Source organism: Megalops cyprinoides, chromosome 17 (genome assembly GCF_013368585.1).
Source record: "Megalops cyprinoides isolate fMegCyp1 chromosome 17, fMegCyp1.pri, whole genome shotgun sequence".
Lineage (NCBI taxonomy): Eukaryota > Metazoa > Chordata > Actinopteri > Elopiformes > Megalopidae > Megalops > Megalops cyprinoides.
This window is the reverse complement of record NC_050599.1, coordinates 7,321,494-7,345,854: the sequence shown is the minus strand read 5'-3', so window position 1 is coordinate 7,345,854 and position 24,361 is coordinate 7,321,494. Positions and strand designations below refer to the sequence as shown.

The following is a 24,361-nucleotide window of genomic DNA, read 5'->3' as shown; positions in this document are numbered from 1 at the left end:
CCCCCTCCATCTTCCACGCTCCTTCACCCGTCTCTTTCCCTCCCCCTCACTCCCTCCCTCCTCTACTTCTCTCTTTCCGTAAGCCTGGCTCTCTCCCTACCCATTTCCCTCCCACCTCCTCCTCCTCCTCCTCCTCCTCCTCTCTCTCATCTTTCCCCTCTCTCCCCCCCCCCCCTCTGAAAGCAGGCCGCAGTGGAGGGCGGAGCCTGGCAGTGGCCGGTGGGAGGCGGCGGTGGCGGAAGCGGGGCGGGGCGGGGCTCAGACGGCGTCGGTCTCGGGGATGGGCGTGTCGGCGGCACAGAGCTGCTCCCGGGAGCGGCGCAGGGACTCGGCGGACAGGCTGCGGCTGGACAGCACGCTGCTGAGGCTAAGCTGCCAGCCGTCACGTGGGTGCGCCTCGATCTCCACCTGCACCTCGATGTTCATCCCCTCCCTGCAGCGGCGGTGCGAAAAGGGCAGAGCGTTCAGGCCACGCCCTCATCCTCCCTCAAAGCAAATACTCACCAATCAGGAAACCAGTTTCAAAGGCTATTAGCTCTACATTTTATGTTTGTTTGGTTAAAATGAAATGTAACGTAATGCACAATCATAAGGTGATACCACTAGCATATTAGTGTTATATTTCATCGTGCTGGTTTATTAAGGGAGAGAAACAGAGGTGGCCAGCTGTGTAGACAGACAACATTCTTGCTAAATGAAAATAAAACTTAGAAATAAGCACACAAATATGGTTGTGTTATTGCTACAGCGGGTGCGGATACTGCTAGTTTACCAGTTCATCTTTTCCAGTAATTAATTTAATTAAACTATTTTTATGAAAACCGGAGGCCTATATTATTTCAAATTTGCTTCTTCTTGTAAACTTCTGCCTTCATTGCACTACATTTTTGTTGACTTCAGGAGAGCATAAAAGATCAAAGAATCCTGTAATAAAACAACCAAAAAAACTTTCTCAAACTTAATGCTCCATGCTAAGGAGAAACTGCATTGCAGATATTTTGAGCAAATGCCAATATTTTAACAGCATAGGGGAGTGAAACAATAAATAACTCTATTTGTGTAGCAGATTCTCTTACAAAGACCAATTTACAAAAAGGTTTACATCTCCAGCTGGAAATACAGCTGGAAATTTAATCAGGCAATTAATTTATCTCATACAGCAGTACAATAGCTATGTCCCCCTGGGAACTGAACTGGCAACCTCTGGCTTCTGTGCCTTGTTCCTTACCACTATGACACACTTCTGCCCTATAACAATACTACTACAACTAAAAGCGACCCTGAAATGAGTTATTCATAATAATCACCATTATGTTCCATCGTCAGCACAGGAAGCAGAAAACTCTACATGGGAAAGTCCAGAAAGGAACCGTCAAACCACAGAGGAAGCGGAAAGACGCACCGCAAAAAGGGGTCCACCACGGCGTCGCCCCGCTCAGCGGAGCTCTGCCGGTCAGGGGGGCTGGTGCTGGTGCTGGGAAGCACGCGGACTTCCTGCACGCTGACTTCCTGCACGTTGACTTCCTGCACGCTGACTTCCTGCATGCTGGCTTCGCTGACCGCCAGGTTGGACTGACCCGTCCAGTGGTCACTGACTACATGAGAAAATTGAAGATCTTCAAGAGAAGTTGAAATCAAATGAGTTCACATTGGTAGGGCTGCCTGGTCACATTACATTCATCACATCCACAGCCATTGGCTGCTATTGCACTGCTTTAGTAAGAAAGAATTTTTTGATGTTCATGGAACCCGTGGTAAGAAGTTACAATCAGGAAAAACCTGCAAGTTGAGAAAGGGCAGGAGGGAAGTCAAATCACTGGAGTCTGAACTCAATGGTTCCAAATAATTAGATACTTGAATGGAGAGTCTAATCACATCTTTATCAGGGTCTGCATAAATTATTAACTGGACGGTATCGAAAGACCTGTGAGCACATGTACCTGGCATGAGAGCAGGAACCTGATCTCAGGACAGCTCAGGGTTTTACAGCCGTTTGGGGGTTACAGTTTAAAGCGGTACACAGGGCTAATCTGGGAAAGCAGGTGTAGCAGGAATTCAGCAGACTCACAGTTGGTGAGGTCTTCTAGCCGGATCTTTCTGGGTTCTGGTTGGTCCTTCTGGGTTCTGCACCAGCCATTTCGGCAGAGAGACATGGGCACCACCCCGTACACGTAAGTCATCATGAGGGGCACACCCACTCCTGCAACAGACACACCCCAACTGGTCATCTCCTGGGAACAGAATGCCTATTAAAATTTTAAATAGGCCTCTGTATGTCTCATTCACAAATCTCAAATAAATAGCTAATAGAAAAGTGAAAATACTGTCTGCCCAGCTCAGGAAGCCATTTTAATTCACTATAATGCATTATAGATTTTCAGGCCTTTAAATAAACATGTCACTTAATGAAGAACAGCACAGGTTTCACCACAGTGCTGCAGTTACATCACTGGATATGGTACGCTCTATCAAAGAGCACCTAGGGCTGCAAAATATGCATCAGCAGTTTACATTTCATTGATTTTTCATGTATATTTCACTACAGTGTTGCATTAATCTTAATACGTCTGAAAATGAACCTGAGGGAAGGTACTATATTGGACATGCTATGTGTTCTCCAAGTCTCTCGGACCTATTGGCACCAAGATGCATTTTATATGCCTTTTCTATGCATTTTCTATACATTTTTTATTTTGTAAATCGTACTGTATATTTATATTAGTATATGCAATTCAGCAGTAAAACTCCGAAGTAAAGCCAAAAAAGATCCTAAATCACACACGTGAACACACACGCACACACGCATGCACGTGCGCGCACACACACACACACAAATCCAGCCCAAACGCCATATTCCATTTGTCACCACTGAGATGGAGATTGCAGTGACACAGAAGTTGGGGTGGTGATCTCCGGACTGAGGCTATACTGACTGTAGGCCTGTAGGACTGTAGGGAACAGTGTGTACAAATCACTGGCCTCCGTATGGGGGGGGTGTGGGAGGGGGGGGGGCAGCTATGGGAGTGTGTGAGGCTCTAAGCCTGCATTCTCTTCAGGATGAACATAACTAGCACAGCCCACTCGCCTGAACAGCCACAGCTTTAATGGGCCTCACAGAAACAACTCGGGGGCCACTCTGTCATAGACAGCAGTATTTAACTTTCTGAAGCAGACAGATGGTATTAAATTGGAAATTACAATACTGAAACATCATCAAAAGTCACGTTTCTTACTGATCACAGTATTTAGTTGTTTTTTTAATATGTAATCACAAATCACAACCTGGAAGAGGCTCCATTCATTTCGTAATGTACAAATCCTCTGAATCTAAAGTTTGAAGATGAGGAGTCATGCACTTACCTACAGTGACAGCTGCTATAACTGGAGAAACAAACACTGACATCATGACCCCACTGGCCACAGTCAGATAGTGTTTACTTCCTGAGATATTGTTTTTCTTACAACGACTGTGCACCTGGGAAAAGAGAGAAACAACAACCCCGTGTTTCTGACAAGCTCTTAAAAAAACACACCTGAAAGAGGCCTCCTGAATTTCGGCTTCTGCGCTTTCATCATGACAAGCGGGGCAACGTGCAAGCCTGACATGTTCCTCAAAGCATTCCAGGATGCCACACTTTTTTATACCTTTTGTACACCTTACCTTGATCAACATAACCCCCTCACTCATCGATGCCCTTACTATAATCCTTTAATTAGCTATTTAGGCATTACTTTACACTACAGTCGTTTAGCAGATGCTCTTACCCAGAGCAACTTCCAGCACAAAAGAACACAAGTGTATCCATTCAAGTTGAATGATCAACAGTGTCAGACCATGCTAACAACACTCACAGAACAGTGAGTGTGAGCATAACTCTATTCAAGCCCTTCCACAAGTTAACTTGCGCAACCTGACTAGACAGCCTAGAAACTAAGGGAAGCCAAGTACACACACAAGCATACATCACAGTCACTAGATCACAGAATCCAAAACACATTGTAATACCAGGCATTCATACGCAGAATTTAAGCATAACTGTTTCCAGAGCAGCAAGAGGCCGCTCCCCTCATGAATCACGGCATGTGCAAGGCGTGGGCGTGGCTGTTGCCTGCATCCCGCAGCGTGAACGTGGGCGGGGCCATGGTGTTGGCGTGGGCGTACCTTGCGTCCCATGTAGATCGGAATCCCCACTATGATGACAGGGATGGCGATGCCAGCGATGAGGGAGATGACCACCGGAGCCCCCAGAAGCATGCCCACCTGCCACAGCACTTTCCTGGACTGCGACCAAGGCTTCTTCCCCCAGAATGTGCAGCCTGAGGGACTGCCGCGCACACAGAGTCACAGAGATGCTCATTAGCGCTAACACTAATACATTGACATATGCTCATAACTGATTAACATATGCTACAGAGAGTTACTCATAAACCTGCTGGTCTCAGGGTCTAATGCAACTCAGGGATGGGACCCTGGATGAACACCAATGTATAATTCCTTCCAGACTCAGTGGGAGGTGGCTCATGTATTTAACCCTTTGGTGCGTACGTTCACACCGGTATGATTAGCCACTTCATGCATATGGTCAAACCAGTGTGATCAGAGCACTAGTTTGGAAAAATTCTAGCTAACGTTAGCTTTGAGGAAACAGTGATTTAACATTACAAAGTATAGCAAATGCAGCAGTGAAAACTATGAGAAGCTTAAAATAAGTCACACACAAAAGAAATACATATTTAAATCCAGTTCTGTCTACATTAAGGTTGAGCAATATTACACCTTTGTCCTTGGATACATGATACACAACAAAGTATTCTACCAACTGTAGTGCTGTGGGTGTTTCAAGAGATGCAATGGCTTAAAAAAAAACACCTGAGCAAAACTTGAAACCTTGAACTCTACTCTCGTACTGTATTGTATGAAAATGACTTGGCAGCCACCTTAAGCTTGTTTACAGCTCTTTGAGATGAGTCATTGCGTGCCTTTCTCTTTGGTTTTCCTCTTGTGTTTCATCTCAAAAAAATCCAGTGTCCTCAATCTATAACTTGTGACTTAGCTGTGACAGAAAGAGATGCTAAATTTGCAACCACACACGCAAATACTTAATCCCTTATCCAGAAAGATAAGGAAGAGATAAAGCCCTCTGAGGTTTTTTTTTATTTAAATTTAAAAACTTCAATTAACTTCAATAAACTCTCTGAATGCGTGAATTTCCCTTTGAGAGCATATAAATGCATTTCCCACGAGTCAGACTGGAAGAACTGAGCCGAACAGAACACTGATTCCTTCCTTGTATTGGCTTTTTTGTGCTCCTCTGTGCTCACAGCAACACACACAGGAAGTAAGCCACAAACACTGAGCATTCTCCATCTGGATCCCCGCCACAGAACAGGGTGTCCCTTAAATTCTGCCAATCAGGAGCGGAAAAATCATTAAGGGGCTGATTGCCAGGCCTAAAGGATGGAGACTGTTGTGGCTAATTAATTGATCCCGATTCAGCTTTTTCCTTCATGCAAGAAGGCGCTCAGTACAAAATCTCCAAACCCGACTGTGGGTCCTGAGAATGTGTATGAAAAAGTATTCAGTTATTACAGACCAAAAACATGCACAGTTACAGTTAATATGTCTTAAAGTGTATTTGATAACAACAAATGTTTGAAACAGGAGTGCTTATCCCTTCATCTACCAATAGCAATTTAAAAGAATTCCTGAAAAATGTGCCATGTATATATACACTTGTAAGTTCAGTTCCTTGTAATCATGATTCATTATTCCTTACATAAACAGTTTTTAAATTAGTTGTATAAAAATGGGTTACGGAGAAGCTACTGCTACTCTTACTGTTAACCAGAAAAATTCCTATTCTTACACAGTGTTCGGTGATGTCCTGCATGAGTGTACCTGAGGCGACGCACGTTAGTGACCTCTATAGGCGTACCTGAGGTAGTGCACGTCAGTGATCTCTTGCATGCAGAGCCAGCAGAACTGGCAGCCGCAGACACTGCAGTTCATTCGGTTACAGCTGCCGTCGTTGGTCTTCATGATGTAGGCGCTGCACCGCGGGCATGCCTTGATCTCCTCCACCTCTGTAAAGACAGCCGGGAAGGGAGGGGTCAGCGGAGCACAGCTGGACACACAGCTGGAAGCAGGGCCGCGCACATCCGGACACAACTGCGGAACAGACTGTGGAGCAGCTTGTGAAATCTGTTCTGCAAGGGGACGTTGGACCACACAGGGCCATGCAACCGTACACACCTGTACATCTGGACACAGGGCTATACTACAATACACACTGGGAATCAGGGCCATACTACTGTAGCATTGTGGGACAGGAACATACTACTGTGCACACTGGGAATCAGGGCCATACTACTATACACACTGGGAAACAGGGCCATACTACCGTGCACATCTAAAAATAAGGCCATGTTACTGTACACACTAGGCAGGGGCGGAGCTATAGGCGGGGCAGGCGGGGCAGTTGCCCCTGGGCCCGGGCCCCTCCTGAGTTGCGGGGGGCCCTTCATGGCCCCGATGTGGGCCCCCTTTAATGCACATTCCAGGCTGCGTCCTTACGATCAGTGCTCTTTCTTCTCCCACTGACAAATCAATAAGCCAAGCCAGCTCAACTAGGTGCCGGTCCCAAGCCCGGATTAATGGGGAGGGTTGGCATTAGGAATTATAGCCTAAACTATAATGAGAATAGATGATTAACTGTTTAATATTGGCCTATGGTTTTGCACTCCACTCTTGTCACTGGCATAGGCGGGGTTGGTGCCGGGGGGCCCTTGACCAATTTCTGCCCCAGGGCCCTTTGTAAAGTTGTTCCGCCACTGACACTAGGAGATAGACCCATACTCTTGTACACATCTACAAACAGGACCCTACTACTGTACACACTGGAAAACTGAGCCATACTACTGTACACACTTAGAGACAGGGCCACACAGGTGAAAACAACTGCAGAACAGACTGTGGAACAGCGAGTGAAATCTATTCCTCAAGGAGACACTGGGCAGTCAAGTGACGTCACACACGTGACAAAACGACTCTCGAGAGAACGCAGTACCGCTGCCAGACTCCTCGTTGAAGACGAACAGCGTGGAGGCGTCATTGTTGGCGGAGGCGTGGCGGGAACGTTGGCGCCGGGCCTGGTCGCAGGTCTGGTCCGGGTGCCACAGCTGCCGACAGTGGTAGCAGAACTCCGTGTCACAGCCCTCTCGGCCACAGCTCAGCTTCGGACACTCGGCACAGCCATAGGCAATCACAGCATAGCTGGAGGGGACAAAGAGATTTAACTACCAATCACAGCACAGGTAAGGAGGGGTACAGATATTTAACTACCAATCACAGCACAGCTGGGGGGGGGGCATAGAGATTCAACTGCCAATCACACCAGACGTTAGGGGGGGCACAGAGATTCAACTGGTAGTCACAGCAGAGCTAAAGGGTGGTACATAGATATAACTACCAATCACAGCAGAGCTAAGAAAGGTACAGAGATTTTAACTGCCAATCACAGCATGACTAAGGGGGGACACAGAGATTCAACTGGCAGTCACAGCAGAGCTAAGTGGGGGTACAGAGTTTAAACTGACTCTCACAGCTAGAAATTCAGCTAAGCCTCAGACTGCACTGTACTGTCATACCAAATTAAGCTTGTAAACTGTGCACACCCGTGACTTTGCTCTCACTTGTCATGCTGATACAGAGGAGCGGCCCAGCTTTGTTGCTAGCTAGTGTGTCAGACTGTACTGGAAACAGATGATTTATGGACCTACGCTGAGCTATCAACAGCAGCGGGTTTTTCACCTGCTCAATGGACACTTATCTCACTTTTGCAAGTGGTTGTCAGCAGACATAAAATACCAGTCAAAAGTTTGGACACAAATTTTATTCTTTATTTTGACAATTTTTACTATTTTCCACATAGTAAAGACATTAAAACTATAAAATAACACAAACAGAATTGTGCAGTGACTAAAAAAAGCATTAAACAAATCAAGACTGTATTTTAGATTCTTCAACGTAGCCAGAAAATATTTTTTAAAAACCATTCTGTTTTGGAAAATAATTCATAAATGGGCATCACCTCCACTATTTACATTTGTCTAAGAAAGAAATTTGAAGCATTTAAACATTTAAGTCTTTAGATCAAAATGTCTTTGAATGCATGTTTCCCATTATCTTAATCAGGTGTGTCCAAACAAGGCAGGACTGTCACATGGCTGGTACACGAGGCTGACAAAACAGCTGAGAGAGCCAATAAAATCCTTCACATCTACAGAAGAGTCTGTGACCAGTTCACGAGTCTGCGTTGTTACTGCTTAAACACAGCATCTTATGTCTCTTTTGCTACTGTAACCTTGGACTGATTTCTACAACTGAATAGATATTACGCACTCTTCCCCTACAGCATATAATAACCACTTCAGTACTGAAGTAGTGTATCCCAACTATAAAACAGCAATTACAGTCATAAGCTAATACTTGTTGGTCTGCTGGCCATTTTATTTTTGAGCTGGTCATTTTGTTTTTGAAGTGTGGAAAAGGAACAGGAATGTCTGTGTCCATGACAACTGCAGGGACATTACCTGAGGGATACACTCAGCTGTCTGATATAGAATCCATCAAGCTTATAAAAACATTTCCAGAATATAACCAGTCTTCCATTCTGACCAGCAACACCATGCTATTCATTTCCGAATGTTTCGGACCGCTGTGTTCCATTATATTACGCACCACACTTACACATATTCTGAGAGCCAAACACCCTTTTTCCTGCCTTCAGATTAAACCGCTGATGCATTTCATATTTTCATTCCTAAACAAATAGTTGTGTCCTCAGAACAGTATGACATTATTTTGCCGTGTCACTATACAGCTTCATTTAAAATAGTCCTGTTTTTGAAACATGTATTTTCTTTGTGTTTAACGCTCTTACTGTTTATTGCATGCTATCATCATCAGCAGCAGCAACATCATAAGGGATGAACTCATCTGTTCACCTTATTTTTCCAATCATCAAAAAAGATCCTGAGGAGCCAATGACTGAAACAACCTTTAATGGATGATGTATCACATTTTAAATTCCAAATAGCACCTAATTAACAGCTTCAAGGCACATACACCCTGACACAGTCCATCAGCTCTTAGACCACTGCAATGCTTTGTTGAATGAAGCATGGAACGGAGCCCTTATGTAAGGTCAAAGGAGACAGGCCCGGCAGATGCGGAGGGAAGGGCGTGTCCTTCTGAAAGGGGAGTGTCCCGGACAGACACATAACTCTGTTTGTGTGAGTGGAGGATGGAGCTCTCCTCTCCTTCAGGAACAGTATCAGCAACAGCGCTATCTGATACACACACGGTAACCCAACACGGAGCACCAATGCCATGCATAATACACCACCGTGTTCCCTGTACAATGCAGGCTTACGCATCTGGCATGCTAATGAGCTCAGTGAAGTCAATCCTCCCTTTTTCACCTGGTCATAATGTGCCTGCCTGTCAAGAGTTTATAAAGCAACCTGAATCATTTCCTGTACTGATGTCTGGACCTGTGTCGTGTGAACTTCATTTAGTATAATTCTGGATATGTTTATTCAGCTGTGCGTGTGTGTATGTATGTATGTATGTACATGTGTGTGTGTGTATGTATATGTGTGTTTGTTTTAGTGGACGATCTTTGTGACTCCATGTATGTGCTTCCATAGGGGATCTGGGAGCCTGTGTTTGTGTGTGTGTGTGTGTGTGTGTGCGCGTGTGTGAGTGTGTGTGTGTGTGTGTGCGTGTGTGTGCGTGTGTGAGTGTGTGTGTGTGTGTGCTTGTGTGAGTGTGTGTGTGTGTGTGTGTGTGTGCGTGTGTGTGTGTGTGTGTGTGTGTGTGCGTGTGTGAGTGTGTGTGTGCTTGTGTGAGTGTGTGTGAGTGTGAGCATATGTGCGTGCGCGCCTGCGGGTCTGACCTGCAGTCTGGCGCGGGACACCAGCGGGTGTCGGGGTCGGCCGCCAGGAAGCGGCGCAGCTGGTACTCCTCGAAGCGCTCCAGCAGCGCCCGGTCGTCCAGGATGGCGTGGATGTCGGGCGGGGCCAGCGCCTCGGGGCACTGCGGGCAGGCGATGCCCACGCGGCTCTCCGAGATCTGGATGCGCAGGTACTGGCGCAGGCAGTCGGTGCAGGAGCGGTGTGGGCAGGAGGAGAGGCGGGGGAAGCTGCCGCTGGGCTGGATCAGAAGGCACAGGGGGCACTCCAGCTGGTCCAGCAGCTGATCCTGGCTGCAGGAGGACAGAGACAGCGCCCCCGCCCAGCCCCCGTCTCCCTCAGCATTGCTGCTGCAGTCCGCTCCTTCACCCTCCCCGCCTCCAACTGCTCCTCCTCTTCCTCCTCCACCTCCTCCTCCTTCTCCTCCCACAATGCTCTGGGCCTGGGGGACAGATCACAGCTCACTGCGGCCACCGTGTCTTTCGCTGCTGCTGGTGCTTAAAGTCATGGCTCAGGTAGGCAGCTGCACATCCCTGAGACATTAGGGATCAATGCTCAGTTATTCATGGCTTTAGGCAGATTAATGTATAATGAACTTCACATTACGCAGGAACATTAACTAGATTCAGATCAAGTGTGATGATGTCTTTACTTACAAAGTAAAAATCCTCTGTAATATCTAAAGGAACCCAGGCACCCAGACTGTCGGCTGAATAGCTGGGGGGGGGTTCCACCTTGAATTCACCTTTAATGCCCATAATCTACATCTCTCATCCAGGAGGGTCCAGTTTGCCTCACAGGTCACTCTAAACTACCCGTGAAGGACGCAAACACGCTAACACAAAGTCACAAATTCAACAACTGCGCCTGAGTCATGGCTCGTGATCAATGTAATGAGCTGTACACTTGGATTTACAACATTAAATATGTGTACTCGTATTTTACAGCAGTTCTGCAGGGTACAAGAGGCATTAACAAGCCTGCAACTTCGTTCAGAGCACTGTACTGCTGTCTCGCGGTTTGCTATAGCTGCAGATCACTCGTTTTTTCACTGCTGGGGGAAAATGCTGACCCACTGTGACTTGGCAACAGGAATGAACAGATACTTTTAAAATGAATGAACACATTGAAAATACCAGCTTACTGAAGGGGGCAGCAAGTATGTGTTAAGAATAAGTTTCAGTAGGAAACTTCTGCTTGGAAGAAAAAAAACACAAGCTTACCAGTAGGCCCGGTTTATCATCAAACTTTTTTTTCCACCTGCCCTGATGTAAACTTTAAACAGCCCTGAAGCTGTGTAAGCTTGTGTTTTCCACTTTCCTGTGTTCAGTATACACCATCACTGTTTTTAAAGGCTCTCCCAGTGCAGTCAGGCCCATTTGTATGATAAGGCCCGTGCAGCAAGTGGAAGGGGCTCAGGGCCCGGGGATCAGGGCTCAGGGCCCGGTTACGGTACCTGCTCAGATTGCTCGCTGGGCGTCAGGGTGATGGACACGTCCTCCCGTGCCCGGGCTGCGCCGGCCCGGTCCGGCTTGGCCTCTGATTTGGGCTTACGCGTGAAGAAGCTGAGAAAGCTCAGGTGCTGGTGCTGTTTGGGCCTCTTCATGGCCTAACCGTACTGGCATGAGCCCGTTGGCACGGCGGGCGGCGGGGGCAGGGGCGAGGGGGCGCTGCAGGGAGGGGCTCGATCGGGATGTCTCTGGAAGCAGGCGGCCGACGCGGCTGCCACTCACGGTCCCAGCCCCAGGGCCAAAGCGACAGACATCTTCAGCCACAGCGCCCCCTGCTGGAGGACATCCCTGATATTTACCCCCTCGGCGTCTCTGCCTCTTCCCGCCCTCTTGCTTCGCACCCCTGTTCGCGGTTAGCCGATGCTTGAGGTAACCTTCATTATCAGAATGTCCTTCACTGCCTTTTGCTGCCCACGACCCTGCAAATAAAAACCATTTTGAGAAACTAGATGCAAACAGATGAACACGCCCATTTTCAAAAGACTTCTTGTAAATTTTAGTCTCCTTTCCAAAAGTTAAACAACAACCTGACTCACTCATCAGATTTGATCGATGCAGAAGGTTACAGGTCTCTATCTTTATGTACCATATACATAAAGCATTTTATGCTGCAATTAAAGCACTTTTAAAAATCTGGCAGCTCCCCAGAACCAAGTATGCTCTGCTAACTGCCCTTTCCCCATTCCCTTCTATGCTGTGTCTTCACAAAGAGATTATCTGAACCAACCCATGTTCAAGAGTACCAACTCATGGCCTCAGACAAGCAAATCAGACTCCCTGACTGCAGACATGACAAGCTCAAAAACCCTTTCATCAAAACCTCAGTTGAGCTACTCAACCAGTAAATGAGCTCACAACATTAGATGCTATTTAAAATTGTATGTATTTATTTATATTTTATGTATTGCAGTTACATTTACATATTTATTTATATTTCACGAATCTCTCGCAAAGACTTGTACAAGTTCTTATCATAAATTAGGGGCAAAGCTTGTAAATGTGATGGTTAAATTTTGTGTAGTATGTTAGGCTTTGCAGTGTTTATGGGATATTTCTAACTACTGTTGATGTGACACTTAAATATACAATGCATTGTGCATTGTCCACTTGTAACTATGGGTATGTCACATATGTGAATCAGGAATTGTCCACACTACTGTGTTGCTCACTTTTGAGCCGCAAAATAAATTCTACAAATTCTGTGTAAACAGACAATGAAGTTTTATGTGATTACAAACATGCGAAAAACTAGTCAATTTGCAAAAGCCATTTATTCTGATTTGTTGTCCACTATTACTCTGGCCAAAACAGAGACGATGGTTACCATCATCTTCGCCATCATCAAAAGGTCAAATGAGCTCCACATCACGCTCAGGTTTGTGTAAGTTCTGCACATATCAACACCAAGCAGCCAAGAGGCCTTGCCATTCTCTTACGCTGCAGTGAAGTAAAACTGGACTTCTTCGCTCGTGCAGTACAGCTATCAACAATTACACATAACAACCCTACTAATGACTTACGCCTGCTGGATGTGTTCTCCACTTGATGCTGCTCTACAGCGGAGAGGATCTCCAGTGCTTTCCTCATGGCACTGAGCGGAGAGCTGTATCAGTTTCCACACAGATGGAGAGAGAGGTGCCATGGGAATAAATTACTCTGCCAATGGCCTTAAGTGTTTCCCCTACAGAAGTGCGTGTCAATAGCACAAGTGGCCGAGAGAAACCACTCAACAACCACTGCCTGATCTCTCAGATCCACTGTCTGCTGTCTCTTCTCAATACCCTGCCCCAAACTCCACACTTTCTGTCCCACTCCTCTAAAATTCTCCCTCTGATATCCACAGGTCATCGGCCTGTAAAAAGCACTATATATCAGAACTGTCCATGGAGACCTCAAAACTGAAACAGTTTCAGTTCGATTCCTTATTTCTTGATTTTAGCACACAAACACAGTGTACACGCACATAAAATGCGCATAAACGCTACTTGACAAAATACAGAATTTTTGATTTATAATACCATACTAGGATTTACGGAGGGAATCAGTAAGGTAACACATAACTGCTTCAAAAACCTAAAACATTAGATTAAAAAGCATTAAAAAATTGATAAATACATAAATGCAGACTCACCATAGTTTTAACTGTTCAGTCCACAAATCTTTTTGTGATGAATGAACTTGATTTTAGTACTTTCTGATTTTTACAATAGTATAGACCCAACAACAGGATTGGACCATTCTAGTACCACAGGGCCAAATGGAGTTTTCCAGTACTATGGGGCTGTTGGACTATTCCAGTACTGAGGGGTCCATTATTTGGACAGGAGGTTATCTCACCTGGTGTTCTAGGTATAGATCAGGTGTTAATTCAAAGGTCACTCCTGAATTTACAGGACTCTATCCCTCTGCACTAGATTTGCCTGTACATGGCCTGCATAGGCTGCCAATATCCATTCATTAGGCCTACAATAATCCCAGTTAGACACAGAACCAACACAGAAAACAGTTGATTACAGTGACTCTCTGGTGAGATGAATATCGAGCACAGAAATATTCCTGCTGGAAAACCTAGTACAGAAATATAACAGGAAACAAAAATGGCTTCCTCCTTGAGGATTAACAGTTCAGAAAACTGGCTCTCTTTTTGGTGCTGGAAATAGATTGACATAAAGATAGCACAAGTTCAATGCCACTCTGAATACTTTAAAAGTCAGAAAGAAATGCAAAGAGAGCACTCCACCCAGTTATACAGCCTAGTCTCAAAAGTATAAACCCGCTTACATCTCTTATTAGTAAATCAGGACTGTAGGGCACACTTCTCCAAATTTGTGGGGTCAGGTATAACAGAAATGCACATCTTATTCACGTATATCCCGGTTCTGTGACACAACACCCCTCACATTCCTGTTTTGTAAGATGAACCACCTCACATCTCTGTTCTGATATAAATCTCACATCTTTGTTTTGTGACATAAACCTTACATCCCTGTTCCGTAATATAAACCTCACATTGCTGTTTCACTTATAAATAAACCGCATAGATTATAAACTCCCTCACACAACTGTTCTGAGAGTGTGGCCCGAGGCCTTTTGTTTGCCAGTGGAAGCCTCCTAAGCTCCAGTCACTTCATACTACTCCTCCGTCCAAATCCGCCACACAAACTCCCTCTCTCCCCCTCTGTACATCCGCTGCAGTTTTCCGTCATCCACAGAGGAATATTCTGTGCCAAGAGGGAATCCCAGCCCAGCGCAATCCTTACATTTACGCGTCACTTATTTATAGAATTCCGTACACACGAACACATTCAGACACACTCACACAAAGAAAGCACAAGAGAACAGCATGGTAAATGTGCTTAATTGCAGTGCTTTGGCTTCCAGAACTCTGTGATCTTGCAGACAGTAAGCCAGCTAATTAGACAATGTTATTTCCTGCTTAGTGATTTAAGAGAGGGGTATGGCAGAGCACAGAACCACAGAAAAAAAAGACTTTAACTTTCGTATATTCTATTGTTTCAAACCTTGCCTCCGAATGTATTGTTTACTTGAGCTTTTATTGAGGGAGCCATCTGTTTCGTTGTCAAAAACCTCACTTTAAATTTGTGTCCCATCAAACCAAGCATTTCAACTGAAATTGCCTTGTCATAAATTGGCTTTACAACAAAGTAATGGATGTCCTGATTATTGACATATATCCATTACGGTCTCACAGAAAACGGTTGGTTCCCTGTGTCCTCCTCCGTTTTCTCCGACTGGCTGCAGGTCCAAAGGAAAATACCCAGAAGTGAGCTTCAGGCCAGAAGAACACTGTCTACATACACTGCCTTTTAAATGCATGGATGAACTCGGTCACATCATCTTCTGCATATGAGCATAAGGGGAAAAAAATGGAATTACTGACTGTTGCTATACAACTGAGAACAAGAAGATGAAAAGCTGCTCCAGAATGTGCTCTTTGCACATCCAGTTCTATTTTAAAGTCAAGACGCATGAATAACTGCATGTGAGGCTGAATGAAGACCTTTCCTCTTTGTTTTCTTAAGTTGCAGTAATTTGAAAAAAAATCATATAAAAAAAAATCTAAATATATATTGTTCTCTGGATCCAATGAAACACGGAGGTTAAATACTGTGACTATCAGCTTTAGGCTTTTATATATTCTAAATAGTACATTACGTTCATTACATTAAATATGTATTACATTACATTAAATATATTTTCTTATATCCCTTAAATTCACCTGTATTAGTAAAAATCATACAAAATATTGGATTTGCTTTTGAAAGGAAATACCATTGGGGTTGGTACAAACCATAATTTGAGACAAAAGAAAACAATAATTATTAATAACACAGAACACCAGACAATTATCTGCCACCAATATCAAAACATAAAGCCCGATTCTGTGCAACAAATGCACATGCAGACCTAAGATCATATAATGTGAAATCTCAGGCAAAACCACTCTTTATCCAATCCAAACACTCCTTATCCAATCCAACAATCCTTATCTAGGCCAACCTACATGGATTACGTTATCCATTTATACAGCTGGCTACAAGCAATTCAGCTTAATAACTGAATGAGGGGGTAAACTGCAAAACAATGGAAATGTGCATTTACAGTACAGTCCACTTCTTCCTACTACAGTACCATTTTTACCATTCTGCCATTCTGCATGTGAATGTTTCCCAGGAGACCTCCTTTAATGAGCTGTCTGTAAAAATCAGGGCACATAGTCAGAGGCCACTTCCCAGCCTGCTGCTTGTCCGCCGGCTGCTCCATCCCTGTCCTTTCTTTCTCTTAGGTCTGTCAGTCTGTCAATAAACGTCAATAAATGTGCTCCTCCGCTGTCAGAAAAGACCCCAGCCAGAGAGACCATGTGAGTGCAGATTACAGAGCGGACCCTGCCCAGATACAATATGTGTCTGTACATTACAGGAACAGACTTCAGCCAGAGACAAGGTGTGTCTGTACTTTAGGGAACGGACCTTAGCCAGACACAACATGTGTCTGTACATCACAGAGCGGACCTCAGCCAGAGACAGCGTGTGTCTGTACATTACAGAATGAGCTATAGCCAGACATAACATGTGCCTGTACATTACAGAAAAATTAAATTAGCCTCAGAGGCAATGCAGGTCTTCTGAATTGTCAGTAAGGTCACAGAGAGGTGAGTGCCCTGCCAAAATAACGGATAAGGTTACAAGGTGCTTGAAGATGATGGATATTGCTTCAGAAGCACCGGGAGCAACTTGCAGCAACAGAGAAAGGATACGGCACAAGGGACCATTTTTGCATGTGATCCAACATGGACCTTACATACAGCGAGCTGATGTCCAGCCACCAGCTTAACCAAGCGCTGCAGCGGTGCACACACGTTTCCTCTCATCTGAATGTGAAATAATGGCAGAACCCTCTTCCCCTGGAAAAGACACCGCTGGAGGCCATGTCTGCCTGTCCGGTTTATTCCTCTAATGGAACTGCGGATGAGAAGGCAGAGGAAAATGACGGGGGAGGGGTGACGGTTGCATTTCCTTTTGTTAATATCCGTCACCGGAGGGCCCCAGAGGGGAGTTGAGGAATCGGGATGGATGCAGATGCTAAATGAATGTGCAGCTTTGGTCTGCAGCCTAATGGTCTTCCGTTACCAAGGATGTATACATTTACACCCCCTAGCAGAGCAAATTTTCATCTTAAACATTTTATCCTTATGTAACAGGGAGATATTTCCAGCTTTGCTTATGCTTTTTTTTTTTCCAAGTCAATTTGTTAAGTGCGGGCTCTTCTGCTCTTAAGAACAACTAATTACACAAAATGGAACAGATTACCTTATTTTTACAAGCTAAGGGAAAGATTACAGCCATTGTCAGAAAAAAACCTTGAGAAGCACAACAAACCATGTATCTCAACACTCAGATGACTGTTCCTAAATCCCAGCAGAAACCAAGAACCAGCACCGTGATAGCCCCTTTCCACCAACCCGAACTAGGTGCTAGTTCTGGGCTGGTGCTAGTGCCGGTTCGGAGTTGGTTCAACTTGCAAACCTTCTAAGAAACTGGTTTGCTTTTCCACGGACCAGAGAACCACCATAGAGCCACCTCATTATGTTACTGTATACGTCTGTATACATCTCCACTTTCCCACAAAAACAAGAGTACAGTGCTTTAAAAAACAAACTTGTCCACTACACTTTATACAATGTTAGCCTTTTGTGAAGCCAAATATTAAGTGACATTGGTACATGAGTCAATGGCAATGTTATAAAGTAGCATGCTAATGTTAGCTACTGTAACCAAGGTTACAGTAGCTGGCTAGTTAGCTGTTGGTTAGCTAACGTTACCCAAGCAAGCATAGCCACTAATTTCTCACATCAATGTTACGAACGTCGAACGTAACATTAATGTTACAAACGTAACAAACTGTTTTATACCACAAATTCACCTGAATCCAACTTCCCAAACTGTACTGTAACAAATATACTCTTCCAGACCCCTTTGATTACTAGCACTGTTTGATAATGCATTTTGGGTAAAACTAATGCAGCATCCAAGCCTATCGTTGACTTGACTTGATTGTGCTGCAAGAAGAATACACCTCAAATAGCCCACAACAGTCCAAAATCTATATGGCTGGACTGATAATTCAACACCTCTGATCTAGCAATCTAATAACATTCTAGTTACTTTCTGACTATTTGTGGATGTACAATTCAACATTATAGAGTATTACAGGCAATAGTCTGGCTGTAATTGCGATTCTTTTGCTGTAATGGATAACTCTAACCTGTATCAAACATTTATTTTGTGTGACCTGCAGCGCTTGGTAAATTGTCTTTTGAGACTTTGTGCTTTGAACTGCACACAACAGTTGTGCCCACTACCACGCTGTAAGTCTCCCTGAAAAAAGGACTAGTGCCAAATAAATAAATAAATATATAACCAGTAATAAATGAGGAGTCACCTCGGGTCTGTAGAGGAGGCTGGCTGCGGTGCAGAGAAGGCAAAGAGGCATGGAGCAGAAGCCAGCGTGCTGCAGATAGGAGCCCCATGCACAGAAAATGGGACAGTTGGTCACTACAAGTCAATATGTTGGGTCTAACAGCCTCGAAAGAAGCACCCTGAATGCCAGACACAACCAGCCTGTCTCTGTGTGAAATTCTACGGGTGAGAAAGCACGAACCTGTCAGTGCGGTATATGGCGTTTACACTAACCTATTGCAAAGAACATCGTGTTCTCCGGGATTTCTACACGTATGAAGTCTGCTATAAATACTCCGCTTGATCTCAGGTTTTGAAGCAAGGGGCTTTAATGTGTAACTTAAAAAAATAGCATTTTCTCGCACTGGAATTTTCATAATTGCAATAATTAATGGCATATTCAGGCCTTGTGAAAACAAACTTCCTTCAACATATCGTTTTGATGTGGAATTGCAAAAGTGCCCATAAACCAGCCACGGGAAATCTTTTATGGCCTTGTTAAAGGAGAGTCATACCTGCACACACACACACCATTAAGAGGCCTGTCTCACCATGCACCATGCTGAATGCACTCTGACATAGATACAGTATTTCCTCACTAGAATCCTCAGTCACTTACAGTTAGAGAACTGGCCGTCATCACATGACCCTGCTTCATCGGCTGTATTTCTGCTCTGACCCATTGCGTGCTTACTTTTGACTCATCTCCACATCACTCTGCATCCCAGCCAAAAAAACTAATACAATTCAGGACCAGGAAACACTGAAGCATGGTAAACACAGTAGAATTACTGACAGTCACAAGCATTTGTACTGTAAGTATGGTTGACATACTATATGAGTGTATTGCACATATGCCTGATACAATTTCATAGTATAGTGCAAGTATACCTGATAACTAAATGAGTGTACTGTGAATGAACCAGACACACTCACATGGTAATGCCATACCAAGCACAAGAAATAGTTTCTCTAACTTTGCAAAGTGTTATACTCAAAATGTTTGCTTAAAGGGCTTGTTTTCTCTGTGAAGGACATTGCAATGAATTTTGGTTCCATGTGTGTGATTTAAATTCAATTTAAGTATCAAAGCATGTACATTAAAGACAACGTTTTTAAAGACAATAACCACAGAAATTTTGCACTTGGAAAACCCCTTGGAAAGAAACAATGTCATTTTGTATCATACTGTATATATAATACTGTAAATGAATTGATCATTTTTAAGCAATAGGTAGGACAGTACAATAATCCTAGACAAATAGTTCACTAAATCATATATCATCTTTTTTCTGAGTTCCAAAATCATTACATTGAGATTCCAATCTCTCTATATTATAGTTGGCCTGCTCAATTCAGCATAACTGTATAATGCCACACACGTCACTTGCTTGAAACATAATGTGTAGTTCTCACTGTGCCGTCCCTCTCCCAGTGAGTAACTCTCTTTGCGTTCTGATAGGAACAGCTTCTGGATCGATGCTACACAGATTCACTGATCTTTAATCAGCAGGATAGCTTATCCCATTCACCAAGCCCACTATGTCAGCCAATCCATACGCTATAAAGAACAGCAACGCAGCACTGTGTGTGCGTAGCTTTGATGCAAAAAAAAAGTCCATTATGCTATTGAATGGTCATTTTTCACTGGTTTTTGGCAGCCCTTTTCTCCAGCTGAGCTTGTGAGACCCAATGTTAAACATGATTCTGGAAAAAATCTCTGGCATGCTGGAAAATGACTTGGAGCTTGTAGCCACTCAAAAGAGCAATTACTGTTGCTCATAAGGACTTGCTGTACAATCCATGATGTTAAGCGATGCCAATTTTCCAAAAGAATCCCAAAAACTCATAACAGCAATGAGAAGCCCAAAATCATAATGTGTATACTTGACTTGAGAGTGGTCCTTATCTTTTCACAACAATAAAATCATATTCTCAAAACATTACTTTCATTTAGCAGACAGCCTTATCCAGAGCAACTTACAATTTTTACCCATTTATACAACTGGAGATTTACTGAGGCAACTCTGGGTTAAGTAACTTGCACAAGGGTACACACAGCACTGCCCTGGCTGGGAATCGAACCAGCAACCTTTTGGTCACAGGCCTTGCTCCTTACCACTACACTACACTGCTACATGCTACATGCTCCACTACTAACATGCTATATTATAAATACTACACTGCTACATGCTACATGCTCCATTACTAACATACCATATTATATATATATATATATATATATATATATATAAACTTACCAGCCACATTTACATACAAGGACAATCAGTCATTGATGCATCTGAATTTGATTTAAATAATAGATAGGGAACAGATTTGAGCCACTTGTTTCCTGTCACCCAAAAATTGCTCTAATCTCAGACTATTGGTAATGGTAAAAATTAATTCCAAAGCCAAGATGATTTAGAAATACACAGCTTGACGTTTAACCACCAATGGTCACCTCAAAAACATTTTCAAACCATAGCTTACCAGTAGCAGCCCATCCCCTTGAAATAGAGGCAGCATAAACTTTCCATTTAAACCAATCTGTCTCTCACATAGGTGTTCTCCCTATTTTTTTTTACATGTCAGAATTCCTACATATTTGTTTTTCCAGACATGAACTTGGGACACACTGCATTGTTCTATGACACAATGAAAACAGAGCAAGTATTTGTTTGAATATAACAATATTTGAATATATTGTTATATTCAAACAAAAATTAATATTTTGAATATAGAAAATTTTAAACTGATCATAGCCATACACAGGACACAGTAACTGTAACTGAGCCAAATAAGAAGGCACAGGATCGAATACAGGTGTGTTGTGCAACTGCATTACCCTCGCACAGCATAAAATGCATTTGTGTGATTAAACTAAAGTATCGCCCCTATCGCTCATTCACATCTGAGATATTCTGTTAGCTGTCCCGCCACTCTCTCACTTCATAAGTGAATGGGGGAGGGAGCACTTTGTAGAAGCTCAAAGGAGTTTTAGAAGCTTTTGGCAGAGACTTTTGATCATTACAGAGATTAGACACTGCATTCCTTACTAGGTAATTCTCAGGGTTGCTCCAATGGGGATAAATCAGAATGACGTATTCAATCATTGATACCAAACAGGAGCTCCATTTAAACGAATGGAGTTGCCCTAATCTGTCTTGTTTTAACCCTTTTTAATAACCTAATAATCCTGCTTTAGTTATCCCTGTCCACCTTCCAACAATTTGTGAGTTCTAGAGAAAGAACATCCAGTTCAGAAATGAAGGGACAGAACTTTCAAGGTGAAGTATGGAGCATCTGCAATATTGGATATTACATAGAGACTATTCATTTTTAACACAGTGTGTATGTCTTAGAGAAAGGCACACACATTTTCATACACTCAGAAATTCAAGATGCACTGAGTCAAATGTAATATTATAAGCGGGCCATGTCAAGACATCAGACATGAATGAAGAACTTCCCAGATCGATTTCAGTTTGAGTAAATCAGACACCATGGACTGAAACAGTAGGCATAGGCTGAAAAAAACAACTTATAATTTCAAGAAAAGTTTTTTTTTGTTTATTTCCCTTTAAATCATGAAAGAGTATTCCAAGTCAATAGCCGGTTGTGACCTCAACAGCAGCAGAAACAATAGCTATAGTGATCCCTCCTTCACTGCTGTTTATTCATACAGTTTTCTTTGTTATTGTTGCAGTTGTTATTTGTGTTTGACTGTAAGAGCACAACGGTCCTTACAATGAGCAGAGAGATGTTTGCCTGGCATTGTAACATGTTCACAGCATCACAAGTGTTGGGAAATAACAAGGGGTGTTTAAATAGTGCAAATGCAGATTGTGGCAAAATCACTTATTCACTTGTATGCACACAAACCAGTCTCTTGTTTTTAAAGTAAAAAATAAATAATTTTACATCTCCCAACCAGATAATTATGAGCAATGCATTGTATTTTGTGGTGTACATTTTCCAATATCTAACAAAATGAATTTTTTCATTTTATCTAATTAAATGTTGCTGTTATGGCATTAGAGAATCCTGTCAACACAGTTTTAAGCCTGACGAAAAAAAAGGAGTTGAGTAAGGGACAAAACTGCTCTTAAATACTATGAAACTTACTTTATAATTTTAGGGAACAATGGTCAGTAAAAAATAACCATTTCACTTCACACTATTCTGTTAAAATGGTTTCCAAATTACTTTTTTAACATCTTAATTCATTTTCTAGTCTTCTAGTCCTGGTAGAATTAAGTATACCTGCAAAAAATCTCCGTTTTTTGTCCTTTCTTGACCCATGTCATCTAAATGACAGATGCAATGTTACACAACACGATCAGCTGTTACTATTATCATTTTAATCACCGATTACCGCTTTTTATCATGATATTAGAAATGGCTATTAAATTAATAGTGGACACAAATCAAATGCATCCTTAATCTGAAGGGAGGGGCACTGCCATCGGAAGAACAAGGTGTGGCAGTCCTGCGATATGTAAAAATTAGAATAATAATTTAGATACCCTACAAAAGCCATTTTGTCCGTGAAAATATATCGGCATCTATTTTCATTCAGTGAAATGTATTCCACTGCTGTTGGGGTTTGGAAGAAGAACTACGGTGTAGCTAGTGTGAGGGCACGTACTGTCACTGTGCTAGTTTGCCGAACTACTTCAAAGCTGTTGCTATGCAATCAACAAATTGCACAGGGCGGTTTTCGGCGCTACGTCGGCTCCATCCTTGGTTTAGACCTCACAGGGATGCCCTATTAAATGTCTCCATTAAGGGCACTACCGCGGCAATGCGGGCGATTCTTAAGCATTTAAGACCTCACAAGTTGGACATAAAGCCCTGGTAGTCAAATCGCGATGTATGTATGCTTAGCTTGGATGCAGTTGCGACGACACCGCGAGATAGGCGAGCGCTCGGCTTTCAGATTCTGAGAATGGAAGCGACAGTTCGGATGCAAACTCCATTGTATTAAACCTCCATAAATTGTAGACTGAGCATTATCTACAGCGAATTGTCTACCGGGGGTCCAGTTCTGCTGCTAGCCTAGCGCGCACGCTACCGAATTTAAGATATCTAATATCACGTCAAAGGGTAAACAGGCACGGCGGCGTTCTGCGTTGTTCAACCATGGATTCGTAACGTTAAAACTGTCTTGTTAATATTTAATAAGGGAGCTTGACCAGGGCATCTCGACAGAGCACTGCAGGGAGTGGCAAGGTTATAACGAATTCGTGTTAACTTCAGTTTAAATCGGTTATTTAGGATAACAAAACGCGCCCGACGTTTTCCAAAGTTTCACAGAAAATAATCTCGGGTGATCTACCACAGATTTCGCCAATGCATATTTTTCAGAACAGAAGAGAAACGATGCCTTACCTCTCCACCGCAATCCGCGCGATCTTATTGCAGCTCCGAATCTGTCGTCGGCTCCGCCCATTGAACAGCTGAGGACCCAAAACAAACCCTCCCCCTGCTGCAAAAGAAACCCTCCCACTGCTGTAAAACACCTCCGCATCCATCCGAGAGCGTGGAAGCGTTTCATACAATCTGATTTCCCCCAGAACTGCTGCATGACGTTATAAGGGAGATCCTCTTTAACCTCGCGATCCTCCATATCCCGGCGCATATTTGTGAGGATGCCGCGGCCTGCAGGAGGAAAACTGCAGTAAACTGGACCAACAGGATGACGCAGAATTAAAGCCGACTGTTGATGTATATACATTCATTGTTTTTTATTATAAAATCGCAATCCAAATCCTACGCACACCCAAGATAGGTATAAAATTGGTACATAGGCGAAAACATACAATCACTTGTTACATTTCTGTTTTAACTGAATGAAGGGTCGAAGGGCGAATAGGGTCTTTTGACGTGACA

The 24,361-nt window shown here is 43.4% G+C and overlaps 1 protein-coding gene across 2 annotated transcripts; it reads right to left on the bottom strand.

The window, feature by feature from the left end:
* Positions 1 to 233: 233 nt before the first annotated feature.
* On the bottom strand, positions 234 to 23,938 carry si:ch211-278j3.3 (E3 ubiquitin-protein ligase RNF19A). 2 transcript variants are annotated; one of them, XM_036550032.1, is made up of 10 exons: positions 23,861 to 23,938; positions 11,432 to 11,905; positions 9,960 to 10,417; positions 7,068 to 7,273; positions 5,937 to 6,084; positions 4,163 to 4,325; positions 3,361 to 3,475; positions 2,069 to 2,200; positions 1,403 to 1,616; positions 234 to 433 (listed from the first exon to the last, which is right to left on the bottom strand). In XM_036550032.1, the coding sequence occupies exons 2-10, from the start codon at positions 11,579 to 11,581 to the stop codon at positions 259 to 261; spliced, it is 1,761 nt and encodes a 586-aa protein (XP_036405925.1). In that variant the 5' UTR covers positions 11,582 to 11,905; positions 23,861 to 23,938; the 3' UTR covers positions 234 to 258. The 2 variants fall into 2 exon arrangements, with proteins under 2 accessions (XP_036405925.1, XP_036405926.1); XM_036550033.1 differs by having other exon boundaries at positions 1,403 to 1,595.
* Between the last annotated feature and the right edge of the window lie 423 nt (positions 23,939 to 24,361).

Coding starts and splice junctions, on each gene's coding strand:
- si:ch211-278j3.3 (XM_036550032.1), bottom strand. CDS start 11,581: ATGAAGAGGCCCAAACAGCACCAGCACCTGAGCTTTCTCAGCTTCTTC. Junction 7,274..9,959: donor TGTCCCGCGCCAGACTGCAG/GTCAGACCCGCA, acceptor TGTCCCCTCCAG/CTATGCTGTGATTGCCTATG. Junction 1,617..2,068: donor GCTAGAAGACCTCACCAACT/GTGAGTCTGCTG, acceptor CTTCTCTTGAAG/ATCTTCAATTTTCTCATGTA.